This window comes from Pinus tabuliformis, chromosome 1_1 (assembly GCF_031772625.1).
Source record: "Pinus tabuliformis cultivar Carrire ecotype Pingquan chromosome 1_1, CPIR1, whole genome shotgun sequence".
NCBI lineage: Eukaryota > Viridiplantae > Streptophyta > Pinopsida > Pinales > Pinaceae > Pinus > Pinus tabuliformis.
This window is the reverse complement of record NC_142297.1, coordinates 799,841,009-799,861,878: the sequence shown is the minus strand read 5'-3', so window position 1 is coordinate 799,861,878 and position 20,870 is coordinate 799,841,009. Positions and strand designations below refer to the sequence as shown.

Here is a 20,870-nt window from a genome sequence, read left to right as displayed (position 1 = left end):
TTGCCGCCGGAAGTTGAACGTGTACCGTTTCTGAAAAAATTAAATTTGTTCGATACAAACTTAAAAAGAGTTCGCTTTTGATGTTGTGTCTTTCAAAAATTTGGAAGTCCTCACATTAGGAAGCCCTCTGTTGGAAGTGTTGCCAGCTTCACTTGGTTACCTCACGAAATTAAGGCAATTGTGGCTCCATGGATGCATGCAACTACAATGTTTGCCGATTCAATTGCACTGTTGACTCTGTTGAGAGAGTTGAATATACGGAAATGTGGAATACAATGCTTACCACCAGGTATCATGAAGATGAACAAGTTGAGAACGTTAGCAGTACACAGGTGTCCTTTACGTGAACTGCCATTTGGAAAGGTTGAAGGAGAAAAAGGAATGCTTTGGCTCAATGTTTTGCAGGTGAATGGTACGGAAATATCTGAGATATCCTTTCCTGAAGGTGTTTGCCCAGACCTTCAACATCTATCCATCACTTTCTGTAATGACCTGGTTGAAGTGAGAGCGTTGCCAACAACATTGATATCTCTAGATTTAAAGGGGTGTCGTGCATTGATGAAAACAGGAGGGCTTTGTGGTCTTGCAAACCTCAGAAGACTGAACTTGAGTGGGTGTGATAACCTACAAACAGATGCTCTGCCAAGGCTTCAGGCTCTAATTTCTTCAAATTGTACATTATTAAACACTCAACTTGACACTTCCGACGGCAAGGAGGAGGATGCTTTGTTGGAGGTGTTTTGCAACTATCGAGCTTAGGTTAAATCAATATTACTTGCAATAGTAACCAGAGTGGTAACAGTGCAGACACGACTCTTTTTAATGAGTGTGTTCATTGACTATTTAAAGTATTTGGTCTTTTATGGACTGTAATTCAAACGGAGTGCGAACTGTCAATCTGTTACATTTGCTGAATTTTTGCTTGCTGAATTTTTTCATATAAAAATGAAAAATTTGTGTTTTTTTTTAATAATGCAGGTAAATGTTCCCACTACTCTTAAACCTATCAAAAGCGTGTGTTGCAAAACGTTATACTTGTACTAAAACATGCTATAGAATATGTTTCTCACCGCTACAAACGAATTATCTCCAATCTTTTATTTAAAATGAGGAGAATCTCCAATCTTATATTTAAAATGCGGTGAATCTTCTAGGTAATAGAATTTTGTTATATATATATATATATATATATATATAAATTATTATTAGTAATGATATTTTAAAATAAAATTATAATTTAGTTCATTTTATGATTATTTTTAATCTTGTAATATGAGATGTATCATAAATAAGTGTTTTTTTTGCCTATCATAAAAGGATGATTATATTTTTTTCCACAAATTTAATTTTATAACTATATTACCAATATAAATAAATATGGATTATAATTTTTTGTAATAGGTTCATAATTAAATATAAAATTATTTAAAATAGATGAGTATACAATTTGTCATTTATATTGGTATATTATGAGTGAAAAAATTAGAGAAATTTCCTATTTTACTGGTAGGTCTTAATTTGGAGATTTGGGATCCAAAATCTTCCAAAGTCATTTTTCGTCATCAAATGGCACCAACCCCTCAATGTGGTTCTACCAACCAAGAACTTTCCAACGGTGTGAAAATGACCTCAATCAGAGTTCATATATGACATGTATGCCTCTTGCAAGTTAACTAGCCCATTCACCGTCATTACTAAGTGGATGCCTTGTCAACCCCCATTACTTGCATATGTGGGGCTAGTCACAAGTGGAATTTTAAGAAGAATCTATAAGGTCTAAAATTCTAACATCAATTTAGGGTTGAAGCATGTAAAAATTCTAATCCTAATCCTAAATGCCTATCATACTATGTTAAATATTGAGTTGTTAGGAAGAGAAGAGGTTCCATTCGTCCAATTTTAAGAAGAATCTATAGGGTCCGAAATTCTAACATCAATTTAGGGTTGAAGCATGTAAAAATTCTAATCCTAATCCTAAATGCCTATCATACTATGTTAAATATTGAGTTGTTAGGAAAAGAACAGGGTCCATTCTTCTAGCATTGCACTTGTTCCATAGTCGACTAGAACATCTAAGAGTAATATTTGAGTGCATAACATAGGAGTTAGAAGATTTTGTAGTAGCCATTTACGCCCCAATGTAAAAAAAAAACCCATAATAAGTGCACATTTCTTTGTACCTCCATTTCATAATTAAAGAAAAGAGATTATAGCATAAACCTCACCTTCCAGTTGAATTTTCTCCCATGTCACATCTTCTATTTATTTGTGTGAATAATGTATTTATTTACTTGTTTTTTCATTTTCAAATTTCAATTATTTTCATAAATGAAAGCACTCTCCTAATAATAATAAATCTAAAATCTATAGAAATAAATCACATAATAACATTTTTCAAAATCTTACAATATCTTTTATGGAAAATTACTCTAATAAAATATCTATAACAATTTACCAATCACAAAAATATATTTATAATTACAATGTAAAAACAAAACAATGAAATAATAACCTTAAAAAAAATCATAAAGATAACAACTTTAAAAAAAATTATAATCTTATAAATATTGCAAAGTCTCGTTTTAATAAATAAACCCAAAAATCGACCTGCTTAATTTTACTTAAATAACTCTTCAAAAGAAATATTATTCAATAAAATGTCCCAAAATCTAGAGTTTTTGCCTACTATACAATTCCTAGTTCTTTTACTTAGAGTGGAGACTAAAACAAAGATATCCACGGACACCTACTTAATTGATTATTTGCAAAAGCCCCTCAGAAAAATGTAAATGTATTGTTAAGTGATAATCTATCTAGAGTTTAAAATTTACCCATGCTATACAATTTCTCAACAACTAAAATGCTACAAAGAAGGTAAAACCTAAGATAACATTTCCAACTTAAATCTTCTTCAAATTTGAAACGTAAAACAACATTGAAGGAAGATATTCCATCCTCCAAATATTCTTCACATCCCTTTAAGTTTAACCATTATGTGAAAAGAAACTTTCATTGCTATGTAGTTCAAAGTTGTTTTAACTTTATAGAATGTCTCCATGCAAATCATTATAAGGCACATCTCTACACAACATTAAATACATAAATGAAAGGCTCCAAAGTATTGAATAAATAACAGACATAGGAATAATGACTAATATATTTATTAGAAGGTGTGGGGCATGAAATCCCCAAGACATGTTTTGGGGCTCAAAACCCAAGTTTTGACTGAATATGGTTGTAAAGCTCCGATAATTGTGGGTGTGGGGCGTGAAAGTATGATAGAGTCACAGGATTTTCCACCCTAGTTTTGTAATGTAATGTCGGCTAAATAGACCTACCTATGGTCCGCAGACCATGGGATTGTTTAAATAGAGTGAGGCTCTAAGTGTAAAAGGGGAGATAGACATAATGGAGAATAGAGGATGAGCATGAGAAGTCTAAGTGATTGAGTTACAGTGTGAAGTGTGTTTTTGGTCGTAGAGTAGGAGAAGGCTTTGCACCTGAGTGCACAAAGGCCTAGTAGTCCACAGTTGAGTGCGTGGATGATCAGGTGCTCATGTCCTAAGTGTCGTAAAATGCTCAAAATTTAAAGTGCTTACAACTAGTTCAAAGTTGAATGAATGGAAAGTGCTCGTCTTCCCGATTCCAGCGCCGCAAACGGTTCGAAAAACGGTCGACGTATGAGGAAGTTATGGCAAAAAGAAGAATTTGTCCATAACATTAGAAATTTTAATTTAAAAAAAAAAAATAAAAAGGAATATTCCGCCGGGCACGAAATCCGAGGCAACCACCAAACATTAAATGTAACTGCAGTTAAGTTGGCGGAATTTTGGCAGGAGCCCCAAATTTGGCGGACCGCCATAATTGGCGGAGCTAACTGGAGTTAACTAAAGTTAGCTGGAGTTTTTATAGGGGCAAACTGGAGAAACTTTAAATTGCCATAACTTTGGCTAGGAAAGTCAGTTTTGGACGAATTTTTTTCGATTTTGGGTATTTTCGACCTATGAAGCCATTGGTGTAGGTCTTACAGCTATCTGAGGTCATTTGCAGAGGTTTTGGAGCCGTGAAAGTTCTAGGAGCCACCAGGGCCCAGTTTTGTGAAGACTGGATAGGGTTGCAGGTATCCATTGGAGGTGATCCAATAGTCAATCCTGAAGGATTCAAGTGTTTTGAATCCATTTTTCCATCTATTTCACCTGTAGATGCTTCTATTCAGCTGTATTTTCAATTTGAGCATTTAGTAAAAACAAGGACAAGCCCGGTTGGGAGCTTTGGACCTAGCAGACGTAGCCCTGGAGGGGGTGAACTTCTTTATCAACTTATTTTGCATTTGTGGTTGATTTATTTTGCAGAACAAATTCATTTTAATGTGTTAAACAGTAAAATGAAATAATTCTGCTATGATTGAATGGGTCATGAACAGTTGAAAATTTCATTTGTTTTCTTTCTGCAAGACATGGAAATATTTTAAACATGTTTAATTCTGAATTGAATACCTTGCAAACAAATTTCAAGTAGTTTCAAATTCAAATCAAGTTGGTATCAGAGCTCAGGTTTTTTGTGCAAAGATCTTCTAACTGTCTTGCAAAGTATTGATGCTTACCAGGTTGAAACTTAAAAGAGGGAAGGACAGTTGACTAGAGAACGAGAGAATCCTCAGTCAAGGAAGGCCAGAGAGCCATCACCTCCACCTTCAATTTCACCCTCAAGAGTCTCAGTAGAAGCTTCAAGGATGTCTGAACATGAAGGAGAAATTCCTACAGAGACAGATCCAAGAGAAGAAGAAAGAGTCTTCAGAAAGGCTTTCTTGGACCTCACTGAAATGGTGAGGATATTGTACCAAGAAAGAAATGAGAAATTGGCTGGAGAAGGATCCAAACATCCACATGAAGGAGAGGGCTCTTCAGGAGGTAAGAAGGATGATGATCATTCCAAGAAAGGACATGGAGGAAATGGTGATCCACCACCCCCATCTTCACCTTCTTTCTCTTCGTCCTCGTCTTCTTCTGTTCATAAGCATAGATCCTCTGGAAAAAGTCCTTTTTTGAAGCTTGATGTAAAATTCGAATTACCTATGTTTAATGGTGAAGTGAATGCAAAAAAGCTTGACAACTGGATTAGGCAGTTGGAAGTTTACTTGAGGATCCAAAATATGCATGATGATGCCACAAAGATTCAGTTGGCTTCTTTGAGAATGGATGGAGCAACACTGGTCTAGTGGGAGGCCAAGACTAAAGAGGAGATCAAAAAATTTGGTAAGGTTACCTTAACATGGCCTGAATTTCTGTTAGCCATTAGAAAACAATTTTATCCTCTTGCTCACATGCAGAAAGCCATTATGAATTGGAAAAATTTCAGACAACTTAAGGGTCAGAGTGTCCAAGACTACACCCAAGAATTCAGGAGAAGAGCTCTCTTGTTAGGAGTAGATTTACAGACCCAAGAAACTTTGCTGAAATACATTGGTGGCTTGCATAGCTACCTTAGATACACCATCTTAATGTTTAAACCCTATTAGCCTGGACGAGGTTTGTGTCCAAGCTACCCATTTAGAGGCAAGGGGAAAAAACACATTTGAAGAGGGTAGAAACAAGCCCCCAAGGGGAAAAACAAAGAGAAAACCTCCAAGAGAAAGGGAAAAAAGAATGCATCTGTCAAACAGGAGAGTGAGAAAGTGATCTGTAAACACTGTTCTAAACCAAGCCATGAGGAGAAAAACTGTTGGAAATTATATCCTGAAAAAAGACCTCAATTTAACAAATCCAAAGGGAAACAGAAAAGTGCTGCTACTACATATACACCACAAGATTTAGGGGAAGATTCAGGTGATGAAACCAAAATTGCAGCCATGGGTTTGAAAAACTTGAAGGAAAAAGAAATTGAAACTCAAGCCATCACTAGTACCTCAAACTACCATGTACAAGCTCCTAATGAGGAAGAAAGAATTGAGTTGTTTCATGTGAGGGTGATTTCAAAACATACTAAAATTGACACACTTTTTGATAGTGGGTCACAAGCAAACCTTATATTAGAGGACTTGGTCAAGCAGCTTAAACTTGAGACTGTTCCACATCCGAAGCCATATCCACTTGGATGGATTTGCAAGGATGCAAATTTACAAGTTTCAAGAAAGTGCACATTGCGCTTTGCAATTACTGCACATTTTATTAACACAGTTGAACTTGATGTGGTACCTTTTGATATAGCAGGAATTGTTTTGGGAAGTCCTTACTTGTTTGACAGGAAAGCTATCTTTCATCGCCATGAAAACAAATATTATATTTTCAAAGATGGCAAGGAGTTCATTGTTAGAGCTCATCGCAAGAAGACAAATATAGCGATGGTGAATGCAGGACAGGTAAAAAGGCTGGTCAATTCAAGTAATAATTTTGTTCTTCTTATGATTAAGCCCAAGGTTGATGTGAATCATGAGTCATTTGACAATTGTGATCCAAAACTTAAATCAGATCTGTATGATGTAGTTGATGCATATCATGAGATGTTTTAGGAGCCAACAGGTTTGCCTCCTAAGAGGGAGATTCAGCATGAAATCCATTTGCATCCAGATTGTCCTCTTCCAAACATAGGCATGTACCGCATGTCTATTATGGAGAATGCTGAAATAAAGAAGCAAATCAAGGACTTGTTGGACAAGGGTTTCATAAGGCCAAGTACTTCGCCATGTGGGTCACTGATTGTATTGATTCCAAAGAAAGATGGCACTTGGCGTATGTGTGTTGATTTCAGGGCCTTGAATAAGATAACGGTAAAGAATCGTTACCCACTCCCAAGGATAGATGATTTTCTTAGCTGAAAGATGCTCGATATTTCACTAAGCTAGACTTGCGCAGTGGATATCATCAAGTAAGAATTGAAGAAAGTGACATTTGGAAGACAGCCTTTAAAACCAAACAAGGACTCTTTGAGTGGCTTGTGATGCCGTTTGGTTTGTGCAATGCACCTGCAACTTTCATGCGGGTAATGGATGATGTCTTGCGTCCTTTTCTTGATGATTTCGTTATTTTCTACTTAGATGACATCTTAATTTTCAGCAAGTCTAGAGAAGATCATGTCATGCATGTTAGAAAAGTACTTGATGTTTTGAAGAAGAATCAGTTATTTCTTAAAATGTCAAAGTGTGAATTTGGAAAGACTTCTTTGGTTTATTTGGGACACATAGTAGGAGGAGGTGCTTTGAGAATTGATCCTGCTAAGATTGAGGCTATTGTGAAGTGGCCTACTCCCAAATCCATAACAGAGGTAAGAAGTTTTTTGGGTGCAGCTCAATATTGAAGGAAGTTTATCTCTAACTTCTCTTCTATAGCAGCTCCTATGCATGCAGTGACAAGTGTGAAGCATGCTTTCCAATGGGGAGGCAAGCAGCAAAAAGCTTTCGAATCTTTGAAAGAGAAGATTCGTTCAGCTCTAGTCCTTGCATTACCAGATTTGAGACAGCCATTTGAGATACAAACTGATGCTAGTGATTATGCTATGGGTGCAGTTCTTCTACAACATGGTAAGCCTATTGCTTTTCATTCTGAAACTTTTAATGATGCTGTTGTAAATTATCCTACATATGATAAGGAGTTGTATGCGTTGGTACAAAGCGTCAAAAAGTGGAAACACTACTTGATGGGCAAAGAAACTGTTATACATACTGACCATCAGCCCTTACAGTACTTGCAATCACAAAGCAAGTTACAACAGTCACGACACTTCAGATGGATGGGCTTCTTGCAACAGTTCCATTTGGTAATAAGGTATAAGAAAGGTACTTTGAATAAGGTTGTTGATATGCTTTCAAGGGCTATTATTGGTGTTGTTACTTTACTTAAGAATGATTCCATTGTACATGATAGTTACATAGAACAATATGCATCTGATGATGACTTTAAAGATGTGTATGCTAACTTGAGTAATGGAAATCATGTAGAGGAAAATGACTATCACATGCATAACAATTTGCTGTTTCATTTGGGCAAGTTGTGTATACCACAAGGGGAGAGGATAAATGTCATAAGAGAAGCTCATTCTTCTCTTATTGCTGGCCATTTTGGTGTGAAAAACAGTTGCACATCTACAGAGGTATTGCTATTGGCCTCACATGGTAGATTTGTTTCAAGTTCATAAGAGGTTGTTCATTATGTGCTACAAGCAAGCCTAGCAACGGGAAGCTTGATTTGTATACTCCTTTGCTGGTACCTTCTAGACCATGGGAGAGCATCTCTATGGATTTTGTAGGTTTTCCAAAATCTCGAAAGCAACATGATTATTTATTTATATGTAGTATTGATCGTTTCAGCAAAATGTGTATACTTATGCCTTGTAAGAAAACTATAACTGCTGAATTATTTTTTCATCATGTATGGATTCACTTTGGTTTGCCTACTTCCATTATTAGTGACAGGGATTCTAGATTTGTGGGAAATTTTTGGTCCAACCTATGGGAGATGATGGACACAAAGTTGAAGAAAAGTATTGCTTTCCATCTGCAAACAGATGGACAAACTGAAGTTGTGAAAAGAACCATTGTGCACGTCTTGAGAGGTTATTGCTGCAAGCATCCCAAGCTTTGGGATGAAAATTTGCACTACATACAGCATGCTTACAATCGTGCAAAGCACTCTTCCAAAAACACCTCACCGTTTGAAGCTTGTTTTGGTTACTTGCCAAAATCACCTTTTGATTTCATTCTTGAGAAAGATGTTGCCATTGAGGGACATAGTGACATTGACAAAGCTCGTTCATTCATTGAAAGAATTTAGCAAATACATCAGCAAATTCAAGAACAACTTGAGAAGAGTCAAGGCAAGTACAAGGAAAGACACGACAAGCTTAGAGTCGATCACAAGTTTCAAGAAGGAGATGAGGTATGGCTATACATTAGTAAGGGAAGGATGCAAGGAGAAGGTAAAAAGTTGAAGCCTATTCGTTATGGTCCATTCAAAATCCTCAAGAAGGTTGGAAATAATGCTTTTCAATTAGATTTGCCTTCCTACATGCAAATGTATTCTGTTGTCAATGTGGAGAACTTACGTTTTTATGAACCTCCTTTGATTCTTGATCATGAAAATGTTGTTCAGCTGCCATCGATAGAAGATTTCTCGGCAGAATTCTTAGATGAGCTGAAAGAAGATACAATCCTTGACAGAAGGACACGCACTTCAAGGAGGGGCAGTGTAGATTATGTTCGGGTTGGTTTCAAAGGCAGCAAACCGAACAAGGAAAAGTGGATGGAGGTGGACAGAGTGAGGGATGTACCCTCACCTCTTTAACAGGTAGTTGAAGGCTTTTGGGGTCCAAAAGCTTCCCAATGGGGAGGCGTGATCAGGTGCTCATGTCCTAAGTGTCGTAAAATGCTCAAAATTTAAAGTGCTTATAACTGGTTCAAAGTTGAATGAATGGAAATTGCTCGTCTTCCAGATTCCGGCGTTACAAACGGTTCGAAAAACGGTCGCCGTATGAGGAAGTTATGAAAAAAGAAGAATTTGTCCATAACATTAGAAATTTTAATTTTTCAAAAAAAATTAAAAAAGGAATATTCTGTCGGGCACGAAATCCGAGGCAACCACCAAACATTAAATGTAACTGCGGTTAAGTTGGCCGAATTTTGGCAGGAGCCCCAAATTTGGCGGACCCACCATAATTTGCGGAGCTAACTGGAGTTAACTAAAGTTAGCTGGAGTTTTTCTAGGGGCAAACTGGAGAAACTTTAAATGGCCATAACTTTGGCTAGGAAAGTCGGTTTTGGACGATTTTTTTTTGATTTTGGGTATTTTAGACCTTCTAAATCCATTGGTGTAGGTCTTACAGCCATCTAAGGTCATTTGTAGAGGTTTTGGAGCCGTGAAATTTCTAGGAGCCCCCAGGGCCCAGTTTTGTGAAGACTGGATAGGGTGCATGTATACATTGGAGGTGATCCAATCATAAATCCTGAAGGATTCAAGTGTTTTGAATCCATTTTCGCCATCTATTTCACCTGTAGGTGCTTCTATTCAGCTTTAGTTTCAATTTGAGCATTTAATAAAAACAAGGACAAGCCCGGTTGGGAGCTTTGGACCCAGCAGACGTAGCCCTGGAGGGGTGAACTGCTTTATCAACTTCTTTTGCATTTTTGGTTGATTTATTTTGCAGAACAAATTCATTTTAATGTGTTAAACAGTAAAAGGAAATAACTCTGCTATGATTGAATAGGTCATGAACAGCTGAAAATTTCATTTTTTTTCTTTCTGCAAGACATGGAAATCTTTTAAACATGTTTAATTCTGAATTGAATAACTTGCAAACAAATTTCAAGTAGTTTCAAATTTAGATCAGTGGACCCCTGTATTTGAGTGCACAGGGCGAGTCAAGTTTGTAACCATGTAAAGAATCAATAAAGAGAAGTTTGGTTATAATTATGTGTATCTGTTCTTGGATTAATGCATGATTGATATAACTTGCAAATATATTGTTTATATATACTGCGCGCACCTGTATGAATGTTTTATGTTGTTAAGTATAACTTAAGGCACTCAAGTAGGCAAAGATAATTAACTAACATTGGAATATAAGCAAGGTCTTGGGTAATATTGAAAAACACGGCACAACCCAGGGGTAGGGCTGCACGAAGGTAGTGTATTAGGTTGTGAGGAACAGGAAGGTGCACGAAGCAACCTATTTGCAAGGAGAAACCGCAGACCAGTCGAACTCATCAGACATCTCCAAGGTGCGGAAACTTGGTTCTAGCACCCTCCCATACTACTTCAGGTGAGACTTTAGTTCATGCTCCGTGGACTGTTGTCGAAAGGGCTAGTAGTACCGAAATTTGTTTGGATAATTAACTCTGAATCTGGGTCAGGCCCCAACAAGCCAACAAATGGTTCTGTTGCTGGGACCGAGATCTGCATAAAAATGTCTAATGTCGTACCACTAGAATCTGACAAAGAAAGGAATTGAGGAGTGGTTGGACAGAAAGATTCACAAGTTCGCGGCGCAATAAAACAAGAATTCGCAAAAATCAAAGGAAGAGTGGTTAGATTGCTACTTGTATACGATGATCCACGAAATTTTCTTTGCATCCTTCCCCACTGAGTTGTACGAGTGGATCACAAAGCTAGCAGATAGCTAAGGAAGGTGTAAACTTGACAAACCTATTGTGTGGACTCTAGAGTTGGTGTGTAGACTGGAAGCATCGGAAGATAGGATCGCGCACTGTCGATCACTGGCTGGATCGAATCATTAGAGGGTTCATCACTGAATTTGTAGTAGATACTTCAGTAAGCTATAGTGAGGCAGAACGATGCTTCCTCAAGGGACCGCGAGGTAAGTACCTTAAATCTTTGAACACCTAGATTAAAATTCTATTGTGTTAAAAGTGGGTTATGTGAATAGATTGATGTTTGGGGCTACACAAAGTGGGAGGATCTATAGAAACAAAGGTAGCACAGAAATAGAAACTAGCCCCTTGATTTCACCTCCGCGCAGAGGTGAAGAAGAACTCGCAAAGGTTTCACCAAGAAGTGTGATCAATCTGATAAAGCAGAGAATTCTGTGCATACCAACCCCACCCACACCACCACCAGTTTCACCATCTTCACCCCTGACTTCGCCCATACCACCTCTGCCACCACTGCGAAGTAGTATGGCCAGCGCAATAAAACTACCAGTGTTCAAGGGAGTAGGGAATGAAGATCCGGACCAATTTTGGTTCGTGGTAAAAGTGGTATGGGAAGCACAGGGTGTCACGAACGACAATATAAAGAAGGCAATGTTGGTTAGCGCTCTGCAGGATTGCACGCTAACCTGGTACATTAAGCATTCCAATGAAAATCCGAATGCGGGGATAGCAGATATCCAAGCTACGCTAAACAAGGAATTTATTAGACCAAAATCGGAGGCACATTTGATCATTGGATTCAAGGAAATCACAATGCTATCAGGTTAAACCCCCTGGGAGCTGGATCACAGATTGAAGTGCACAATTTGTGAAGCGAACATGACACTAATAGATGGGCAACATAGCGAATGGTTTGTAGTATCATTGACACCACATTTACGAAATGCGATGTCGAAACAAAAGCTAACAACTCAGGCTGAAGCTTTGGATTGCATGAGACTCTGATATAAGATCCAAACCTGGGAGTCTAGCAGATTCACGCGCAGTTGAAAAACTTGTGCCTTGAGATGCAAATTTTTGAAACAAGATAGGACGCCTCGTCCAGAAGTGCGTGACGAGGTATGGTGTGTAAAATGCAAGGGCCAGGGGCATGACAAGGACCACTGCCCGGTATTCGCGAATTACCTTGCGGGAGGAGGACCAATGCCATTGAGACTAGAGGCACAAGTAGGACCAAGCGCGGCGCCTTCATTGTGGTGTGCGATTTGTCAAATAAGAGGGAAGCATGCTACAGATAATTGCCATCTATTACAAAAGTATACGCAAAATTCCCAACAGTTGTTCTATAATTTCTGTAGGTCAATAGGCCATGATGAGCGCACTTGTAGAAGTTATGAACTGATGATGGATCAGACTCCTACCTACAGAGTTTAGGCCGAAACATGGGCCCTTGATCAAAACACAAGAATGGAACGCACTGATTTCACCGGCGCAGATGAGGCTGAGGAGGAATGGGACCAGGAAGAGGTTGCGACCAACTGATATGTTACAATTGCGGAGGGCTAGGACATTATGCCTGTGATTGTACGAATCCAACGCAACCATCATGCTTTATTGTACATTGTTTGATCATGAGACAGAGGGCTGTCCAACACTGATAGTAAGGTTGTGATAAAGGAGCACTCCAACCTCTTCCAACTCAGAACCTGCAAATAATGAGGTCTGAGTCACGCGAGGAAGAACCTAATGTAAATATCATGCTCCGAAGCGGTATTACGACAGGGGATGACAAGGGCAAGCAGCCTGAAGAAAGTACTTGGGTTCGCAAGGCTCCGCCGAAGGAACCTAAATTTGATTTGGAGCACGCTAAAGAGACATTCGTGGAAGTTAAGAGGAGCTTCGTGGATGCCTCCACTTCAGGAAGTAAAGATAGGCTGGACCGGAAATGGACCCATTGATGCTCACTACATTCTTAGAGACATGCATGAAGCTACTGCATGAAAGCAAGACTGTGAAGGGGCTGCAAGAACTCATGACTAGATGTGGTGGGATCGTGCCAGGAGAACTGCGTGTAGTTCGGAAGCTTGGGAAGCACACGATGCGAATAGGAAGGGAGATGAGATTGACTATGTAGATTGGGGAATATGAGATGGATCAAGTGATTATGGATCTAGGATCGAACGCAAACGTCCTGCCAAAGCAAACATGAGAGCGTATGGGCAGGCCTGCATTGCAATGGTCTCCTATCCAACTGCAAATGGAAAACCAACAAAAGATCCTACCTCTGGGGAGATTGCAGGGAATCAGAATCGAAGGAGCGAGCGTGCTAGAAGGTTTTGAAGTGATAGAGATTGTTGATGACATCAATCCCTATCCCGCGTTACTGGGAATAGATTGGGCTACTGAAATGAATGGAGTAATAAATCTAAATAAGCGCAAGACGAGTTTTGAGAAAAAGTCATTGCGCATAGTGGTACCTTTAGAACATGCAGAAGGATCCCGCTACACAGAACCAGTGCGTGACAACGACAACGATGACAATTTGGACTGCATCTAAAAGATAACCATGTGGGAGCAAGACTGGGTAAATCCCACTGTGGATGGTTGAATATCTTGGGAGTGTGAAAGCTCCTACACATCAGATTCTGACGAAGAGATAGAACGATGGCATAACCGGTTACACAAGGTAACCACGCTCAACTGTAACATGATGATAAGGTCATTGTGCTATGTAGTAACAGAGACAAGAGACTTGTATATGTATGACGAGTTAAAAGAGGTGGAGGAGTTCTTGAACAAATTTGAAAAAGAAGTTTCGGAACAACAAAGTTTTGACGCTTTGAAATGGGTACTGCGCGCTATGCCTGGAAGGTGGTGGGGTACACACCAGAAAAATTTTGAGGACTAGTGTGAATGTAGAAGGATGATGTGCCTACAATTTGGGAAGCCTTAGATGCCGATAAAAGCCAAGTATGATAGACAAAACGGCTCGTGCGCCCACCTTTCCAGATGGATACAAGCATATGGTGCACAACCTGCAAGAAGGCACACCGTCCTCATGATAGGTAACACGATCGGTAAGCAGGAGCGGGCAAGACAATGGCGTGAACAACCCCTCCGTTTAGGACCAGGAGCTATGGTAAGACCAAGCACGCAAAAGGTTATCTACACGGAAGCCTTTGACAAAGTGTGCGAAGTGCTGAACAGGGTCCACAATGTGAAACAGACTGACTGGGACCTGTGCGTACCAGCGGTTCTATGGGCGTATAGGACCACGTGCAAGAACCTAACCATGCAGGCACCGCCAAGGCTAGAATATGAGACGAATGTTGTAAGCCCTATGGTACTTGAAAAGCCTAATCCAACACTAGTAGGGATGACAGTTCGCGAAACCGTGAAAGAAGAAATCCAATAGGGAAACCTTAGACTCCAAGAACTTGAAGAAGAAAGGGTACGGTTAAGGAAGAAAAGCGCTCTGGTGGATGCGGAAGTAAAGAAGCTGGAGGATGACATCAAGGAAGATTTTTCAGTAAAAAGACTAGGATGGTAAAGCAGAGTGCGTACTATCATGCTGACAAGTTTGAGCATTATCGCCGTGAATTGATCAGTCTGATGCCTTAGCTTGGACCACATAGTGCTAAGCATAGTGACTAGGGTAGCGCATTGCAAATGATAAAGTGCGCGATGTCCACCATACCAATAAAAGGTGGGGATTCTCGAGGAAACATGATGGATGATAGGATGAAACTTTTCACGGGTGGTGCGACCAGCTGACTAGCTGAAGGAAGGACATTCTTAGCACTCCAAGCAATTGAAAGGAAGCGTGGGACTATAAACTACTTTTCCCGGGGGCTGCACGATGTTGGAGTTGCACGCAGAAGCAAAGAGTCACAAGGTCTGCGACCACGCACCGGGGGTTGCGTTGCCACGCAGGTTGGCCAGAAAGTGACTTTCGAAGTCACTATTCATGATGGGATGCTCGGCTTGAGGCCAAATGGAGTAGGCGGCAGGCATTTAAGACAAGAGTTATGGGCAAGATTTAGAATAATCTGCCGCCAAGGAAGCATTAATGAACCGGATTTGGGGGAACGACCGAATTCAAATTCACAAAGCGCTATAAAATACAAAGGGCTGCCTAGCAAACAACACTTGGTCATTTGTGAATTGAGCGATTGAGCAGAGCCCTAGGTGTTGTGAGTCGAGAGTTGATTGAGCCCCTGAGTTCATGAGTGCTATATTTTCGGACGAATACGATGGCAACTTCTCAGGACATTATGGAGATAATCGAAATGACCACCGAAGAGGCCGCACAGGCCCTAGCTGTGGGAGATTCTCTAGAAGGAGTTGAGATTGTGGTAGAAATCCCGAAATCACCATGCACGCCAAGACCTAAAACGGACAAGAAAGTAATGGTTCCTGTACGTGTGTCCCTGCGGAACCCACTGTGCAACAAACTATCAATGGAGGAGAAGGGGAAAGTCGTCACCATAGAGACGAATGAAGAAGAAGATCTGGAGGATCTTATCATCGTGGAGGAAGAGGATGAAGGCATGAAGGAGGACACTCAGCCTACGCACCACGTGAAAAAATTTCCTGCCTATGTCCCCCCTCGAAAAGGGAAGGCGAAAGTGCCCAAGGACTTGGACGAGACCAAGAGCTCGCTCCAGACCCCACTCCTCCTAGATAATATTATGTTTGAAGGCACACACCTGGGATGGGTGCCGAGCTTGAAATTTGAATATTGGGACCTTGCTGACCATGAGAAGTTCCCTCACCTTGAGAGCAGGAACCTTATGAAGCCCAAGCAGAACACTGTGGTGGGAGTTACAGAGCTAGAGCTACGGAAGTGGTTGTGCAAAGTGGAGAAGGCTGGGGTACTGAATTTGCTATGGGTGCCGCATTTCCACCACACCCCAATAACCATTTTCATCATTAGGCAGCTGCTCTGCCTAGTGCATGATGGGTGTTTGTGGCTGGAGGAGCCCATCCCCATCACAATAGACTTGATTCACCGCATCTCCCGATTTCCATGCAAAGGAGAGGACCTCGTGGACATATCGGGAGGGAAGGAAAGTGACGCGGCCATCGCGGAGGCCATGAAGAAAAAGTACAAGATGTAAAAGAAGAAAAGGGGCTACGCCATCTCCAACATCAAGGAGAAAGTAGTGCACATGGCGACCCAAATATTGGCAGGAAATGTCATGCACAAGTGTCACGCAGACAAAGTACCTGCGCCAGTGGTAGCACTAGCTAAGCAGTGTGCGGAGGGGGTCTAGTTTAACTGGTCTGAATTCCTCTGCAAGGATTTTTTAGAAAATTTCCACGAAGCCCAAGAACAAGGAAAAACGTTCCACTATGCATGGGTGTTGCTGTCCATAGTGCTTGTGGTTGGGGAATTGCCAGAGGACAACCAATTCCCCATAATTGACAGGGATTTACCAGAGATCGTGAAGTACGCTTCACTCTAGGCCACAAAGGATGTTAAGAGGATACGTGACAGCAAAATATTCTGGGTGTTCATGGAGATGAACCTCAGAATGGGGATCAACCGTAAGCTGTGGTTGTCACCCATTGTTTACAACACTCTACAGAGTATTACAGAATTTAAAGTGGACATGCATAACATTTATATCAGGGCGTGCAAGGACCCGATTAAACAGTGGACAAAGCTACCCTTCAACATCATTTTCAATGTACTGGAGGCATGGCCGCTGGAGTGGCACGCCCCAGACATCGTAGAGATCAAGAAGTCGGCGGTGCAAAAGAAGAAAGACGAGGCCAAGCTGCGCATCACACAGTTGGCTGAAAAGCAAAGGAAGGAAGCAGTGACAGAAGAAGTATGGGTGGCACGGGATGTGGCACAAAAAGCCACTACAACAGCACAGGAGGCGGCCGCGAAGGCGGGTGAGGGCCACACGACACAGGGGCAGGAAGCAGAGGGAGCAGAGACAGAAGAAGGAGGCATGGACCCATGAACTGTGTCGCCACAACTAAAGCGCCAACACCCAACAGAGTGGGCAGGGTTGCATGAGAAGGTCAAGGCATCAAAGTTATCCATTGACCCGATCACCCTAACCGACGATGATCTGCATGACATTGGCGAAATTGTGTGTGATGTCACCTCTGAGGCTCTCCAAGATTTCATACAGGAGAACTATATTGTGTTGGGGGTCCTCAAAGCGCAGTTTTAGGAATTACAGGTGTGCCCCCCTCAGGTTGGTACCTTTTCGACCAACCTCGCAGTCGGATCCATGGCAGCAGAGCAAATGTTGCATGCGCGGATGACGAACACCATAGTGCTGCCAGAAGGGTCACTAGTGACATCAAATGAGGCCGATAGGCCTTTGGTTAGCGTGCTGAAAGGTCTCAGTATTAATCTAGTTGCACTCCCGCGCGAGACCTTATATGTGTTGCAGGATGGGATAATTGCAGAGCTGCGAGCTAGGGAGAGCCACGCGCTCCAAGTCCTCAGTGAGTAGAAAATAAATATGGAACAACTAAGTTTGCAGCGTGACGAATTGGTATCACAAAATCAACAGTTGGTATAGGTGATAGACGACGCTTACCAAATCGTCCCGGAGCTAGCCATCCCATTAGACATACCAGTGGAGGGGCAGATCCACAAGTTAGCAGCAGGGGTCTGCGAGGCCAAGGAAGAAATGACAAAGGTTCAACTGGAGTTGAATAGTCAGATCGCTGAGCTGCGATTAAAGGTGCAACCATCCACTCCCCAAGAAGTCAAAGAACAACACGCTAGTGCTATCACAACAAGGTTGGAGGAAATTGGAGGTGCAGTAAGGGACTGCACCAGTATGTTGGAAGAATCACTTGAGGTCCTCTTAAATCTGCAGGAGGACCCCAATATCCAACGCTTAGAGAAAGGGGTGCAAGAACTCCAACGGTAGTATGATAGTGTCAGAGGAACTGCGCAGACAGTGGTCCTCACTCAGAGGCTTGCATGGATGCAGCAGGATAAAGCACTGAAGGAATAGGTGGACACGGAACGACATAAGGACGCAGTCCTAAAGGCACGCATTCAGCCTTGGATTACGAGGCCTTCACCATCACGGCAGAAATCAAACGGAAGCTCGCACACATGCAGGGGATGCACACATTGATGCAGAGAAGCACTCTTGACAAAGAAGTCTTAGAACAATGTATGCAGCAGATCCAACAAGCAGCAGCTCAGTTCACTGCTAACCTCTGCGTAGTTCAAGAATAGTTGGAGGGACTCTGCGCAAAGATTGCTGCGCCAATAGAGTGACTCAAGGGCGAGTCACGATGTTTGTGTTGGGGGCCTGTTGGGCATAGAACCCCCCCAAGACATGTTTTAGGGCTCAAAACCCAAGTTTTGATTGAATCTAGTTGTAAATCTCCGCAAATTGCGGGCGTGGGGCACGAAAGTATGATAGAGTCACAGGGTTATCCGCCCTAGTTTTGTAATGTAATGTCAACTAGATAGACCTAACCATGGTCTGCGGACCATGGGATTGTATAAATAGAGTGAGGCTCTAAGTGTAAAAGAGGAGATAGACACAATAGGGAATAGAGGATGAGCATGAGAATTCTAAGTGATTGAGTCGCAGTGTGAAGTGTGTCTTTGGGTCATATAGTAGGAGAAGGCTCTACAACTGAGTGCACAGAGACCTAGTAGTCTGCAATTGAGTGCGCGGACCCTACAGCTGAGTGCGTAGGGCAAGTCGAGTCTGTAACCGTGGAAAGAATCAATAAAGAGAAGTTTGGTTATAATTTTGTGTATCTGTTCTTGGGTTAATGCATGATTGATATAACTTGCAAATATACTGTTTATTTACTGCATGCACCTGTATGAATGTTTTATGTTGTTAAGTATAACTTAAAGCACTCAAGTAGGCAAAGATAATTAACTAACATTGGAATATAAGCAAGGTCTTGGGTAATAGTGCAAAACGCGGCACAACCCCTGGATAGGGCTGCACGAAGGCAGTGTATCAGGTCGTGAGGAATGGGAAGGTGCGCGTAGCAACCTACGCGTAATGAGAAACTATGGACCAGTTGAACTCATCAGACATCTCGAGGGTGCAGAAACCTAGTTCTAGTTTTCTCCCATACTACTTTGGGTGAGACCTCAGTCCACGCTCCGCAGACTGTTGCCGAAAGGGCCAGTAGTACCGAGATTTGTTTGGATAATTAACTCTGAACTTGGGTCAGGCCCCAACAAGCCAACATAAGGGTATGAGGCACACAACGACCTCATTTTGACTTTTATATTTTATTAAAATATTTTCATGTTTATTTATTTTTAATTAGAGTTAGGGGTGGAAAGAGATATGTTAGAGATTTAAAACTAATCATATATATGTGGTATGAAATATATAAATTAAGTAAAATATTTTTATATTAATATATTTTAAATTAGATTTAGGGATGGAAAGGGATATATTGAGATTTAAAATTAATTGATTATATATAGAGTTATGTTATACAATTAGAGAAGGTTTAAACATGTAAATATTAAAATTTAATTTTTATAATATATGAATAGTTCATGGGATGATAAGAGAATAATGTCTTCTCCTTTGAGCACAATATTTATCAGTTGTTTTGATTATGAAAATTTTTAAAAAAGGTAAAGGAGTTTTATATATTTGGCATGTTGATATAATAGTAGATATTTTCATAAAATTACTTTTGTATGATATATATGAATCATGTAGGTGCTAAGTATGCATGTTACATATAAAGAGAAAGTTTGGTTGTAAAACCAAACTTGTTTTGTGAAACTACAATATTGTTTGATATAAAAATTTATATACTTATATGAAATTTGTTACGTCACCTCCCATATTTACCCACTTTCACCAGCTTACTAAGGTAAACATGATTTGAGGACTACTATGGCATGACTCAACTCCCTCAGTATAGTTAAGGAAGTGAAATCAACTATTTAAAACTTTACTGACTTCCCTTAGACACTATTGGACCCCCAAGAGCCAAACAACCACTCCATGTGCCCAAACCCTGAGTTAACATAATTTTTTATTGAGTTGGAGTCTGAGTCACTATGATGAACAAGGAAAGCTAGCGAACGTAACCCTCTAGTCACTTGATGACCCTACCTCCCACCAACTGTAGCCTGGATTTCCTGGTTTTGAGACTGCGGCCTCGAAATTTGAGTCACATTTTCAAGGCTTGACTCTCAACCACTTCCCAAAACTTAATGAGACTTTCATAAATGATAAAGGACACTAAGACAAATCCATTGACAAAAAATTAGACAAGGACGTGACCTAACCAGGTCTAACCATGAAAAACATTCCATCAAGCATATAATGAACATGTCATGAATGCATATATGAACATAGATATGTAAAAGTTATCTAAGAATCCTCAAGAAGGTCTAATTCCCTCTAATAATAATTGTAATAACATTTAGGAGGTCATGCATTCATTGACCATTCATTTACCAATCAAACATGATAAGATCCATAACTTGAATATGTCATAAAACCATGCTTATAACTAGCATATAACCAAAATAATAAAAATGATAGAACAACAATCAAATCCACATAATAACAAGTACATTTACTCATGACGTACAAGAAGAGAATAACTCTTATTAACATATGCGAAATCCAACCAAGTCAGGACTTCCACATACCACCCAACCATAGATTAGGTTGAACCAAATATTTCTTTCAACCAATCGCCCCTGTGCCATATTCCAAGCATGGATGTGGGATCTCATGAGATAAACCAATTCATAAACAACCAAGGGATTTATAGGTTA

The 20,870-nt window shown here is 40.5% G+C and overlaps 1 protein-coding gene across 1 annotated transcript; it reads left to right on the top strand.

Annotated features, from left to right (window-relative positions):
• Nucleotides 1-207: 207 nt before the first annotated feature.
• On the top strand, nucleotides 208-759 carry LOC149216427 (uncharacterized). Its single transcript, XM_089389952.1, has one exon. The coding sequence runs from the start codon at nucleotides 208-210 to the stop codon at nucleotides 757-759; it is 552 nt and encodes a 183-aa protein (XP_089246078.1).
• The last annotated feature ends 20,111 nt before the right edge of the window (nucleotides 760-20,870 follow it).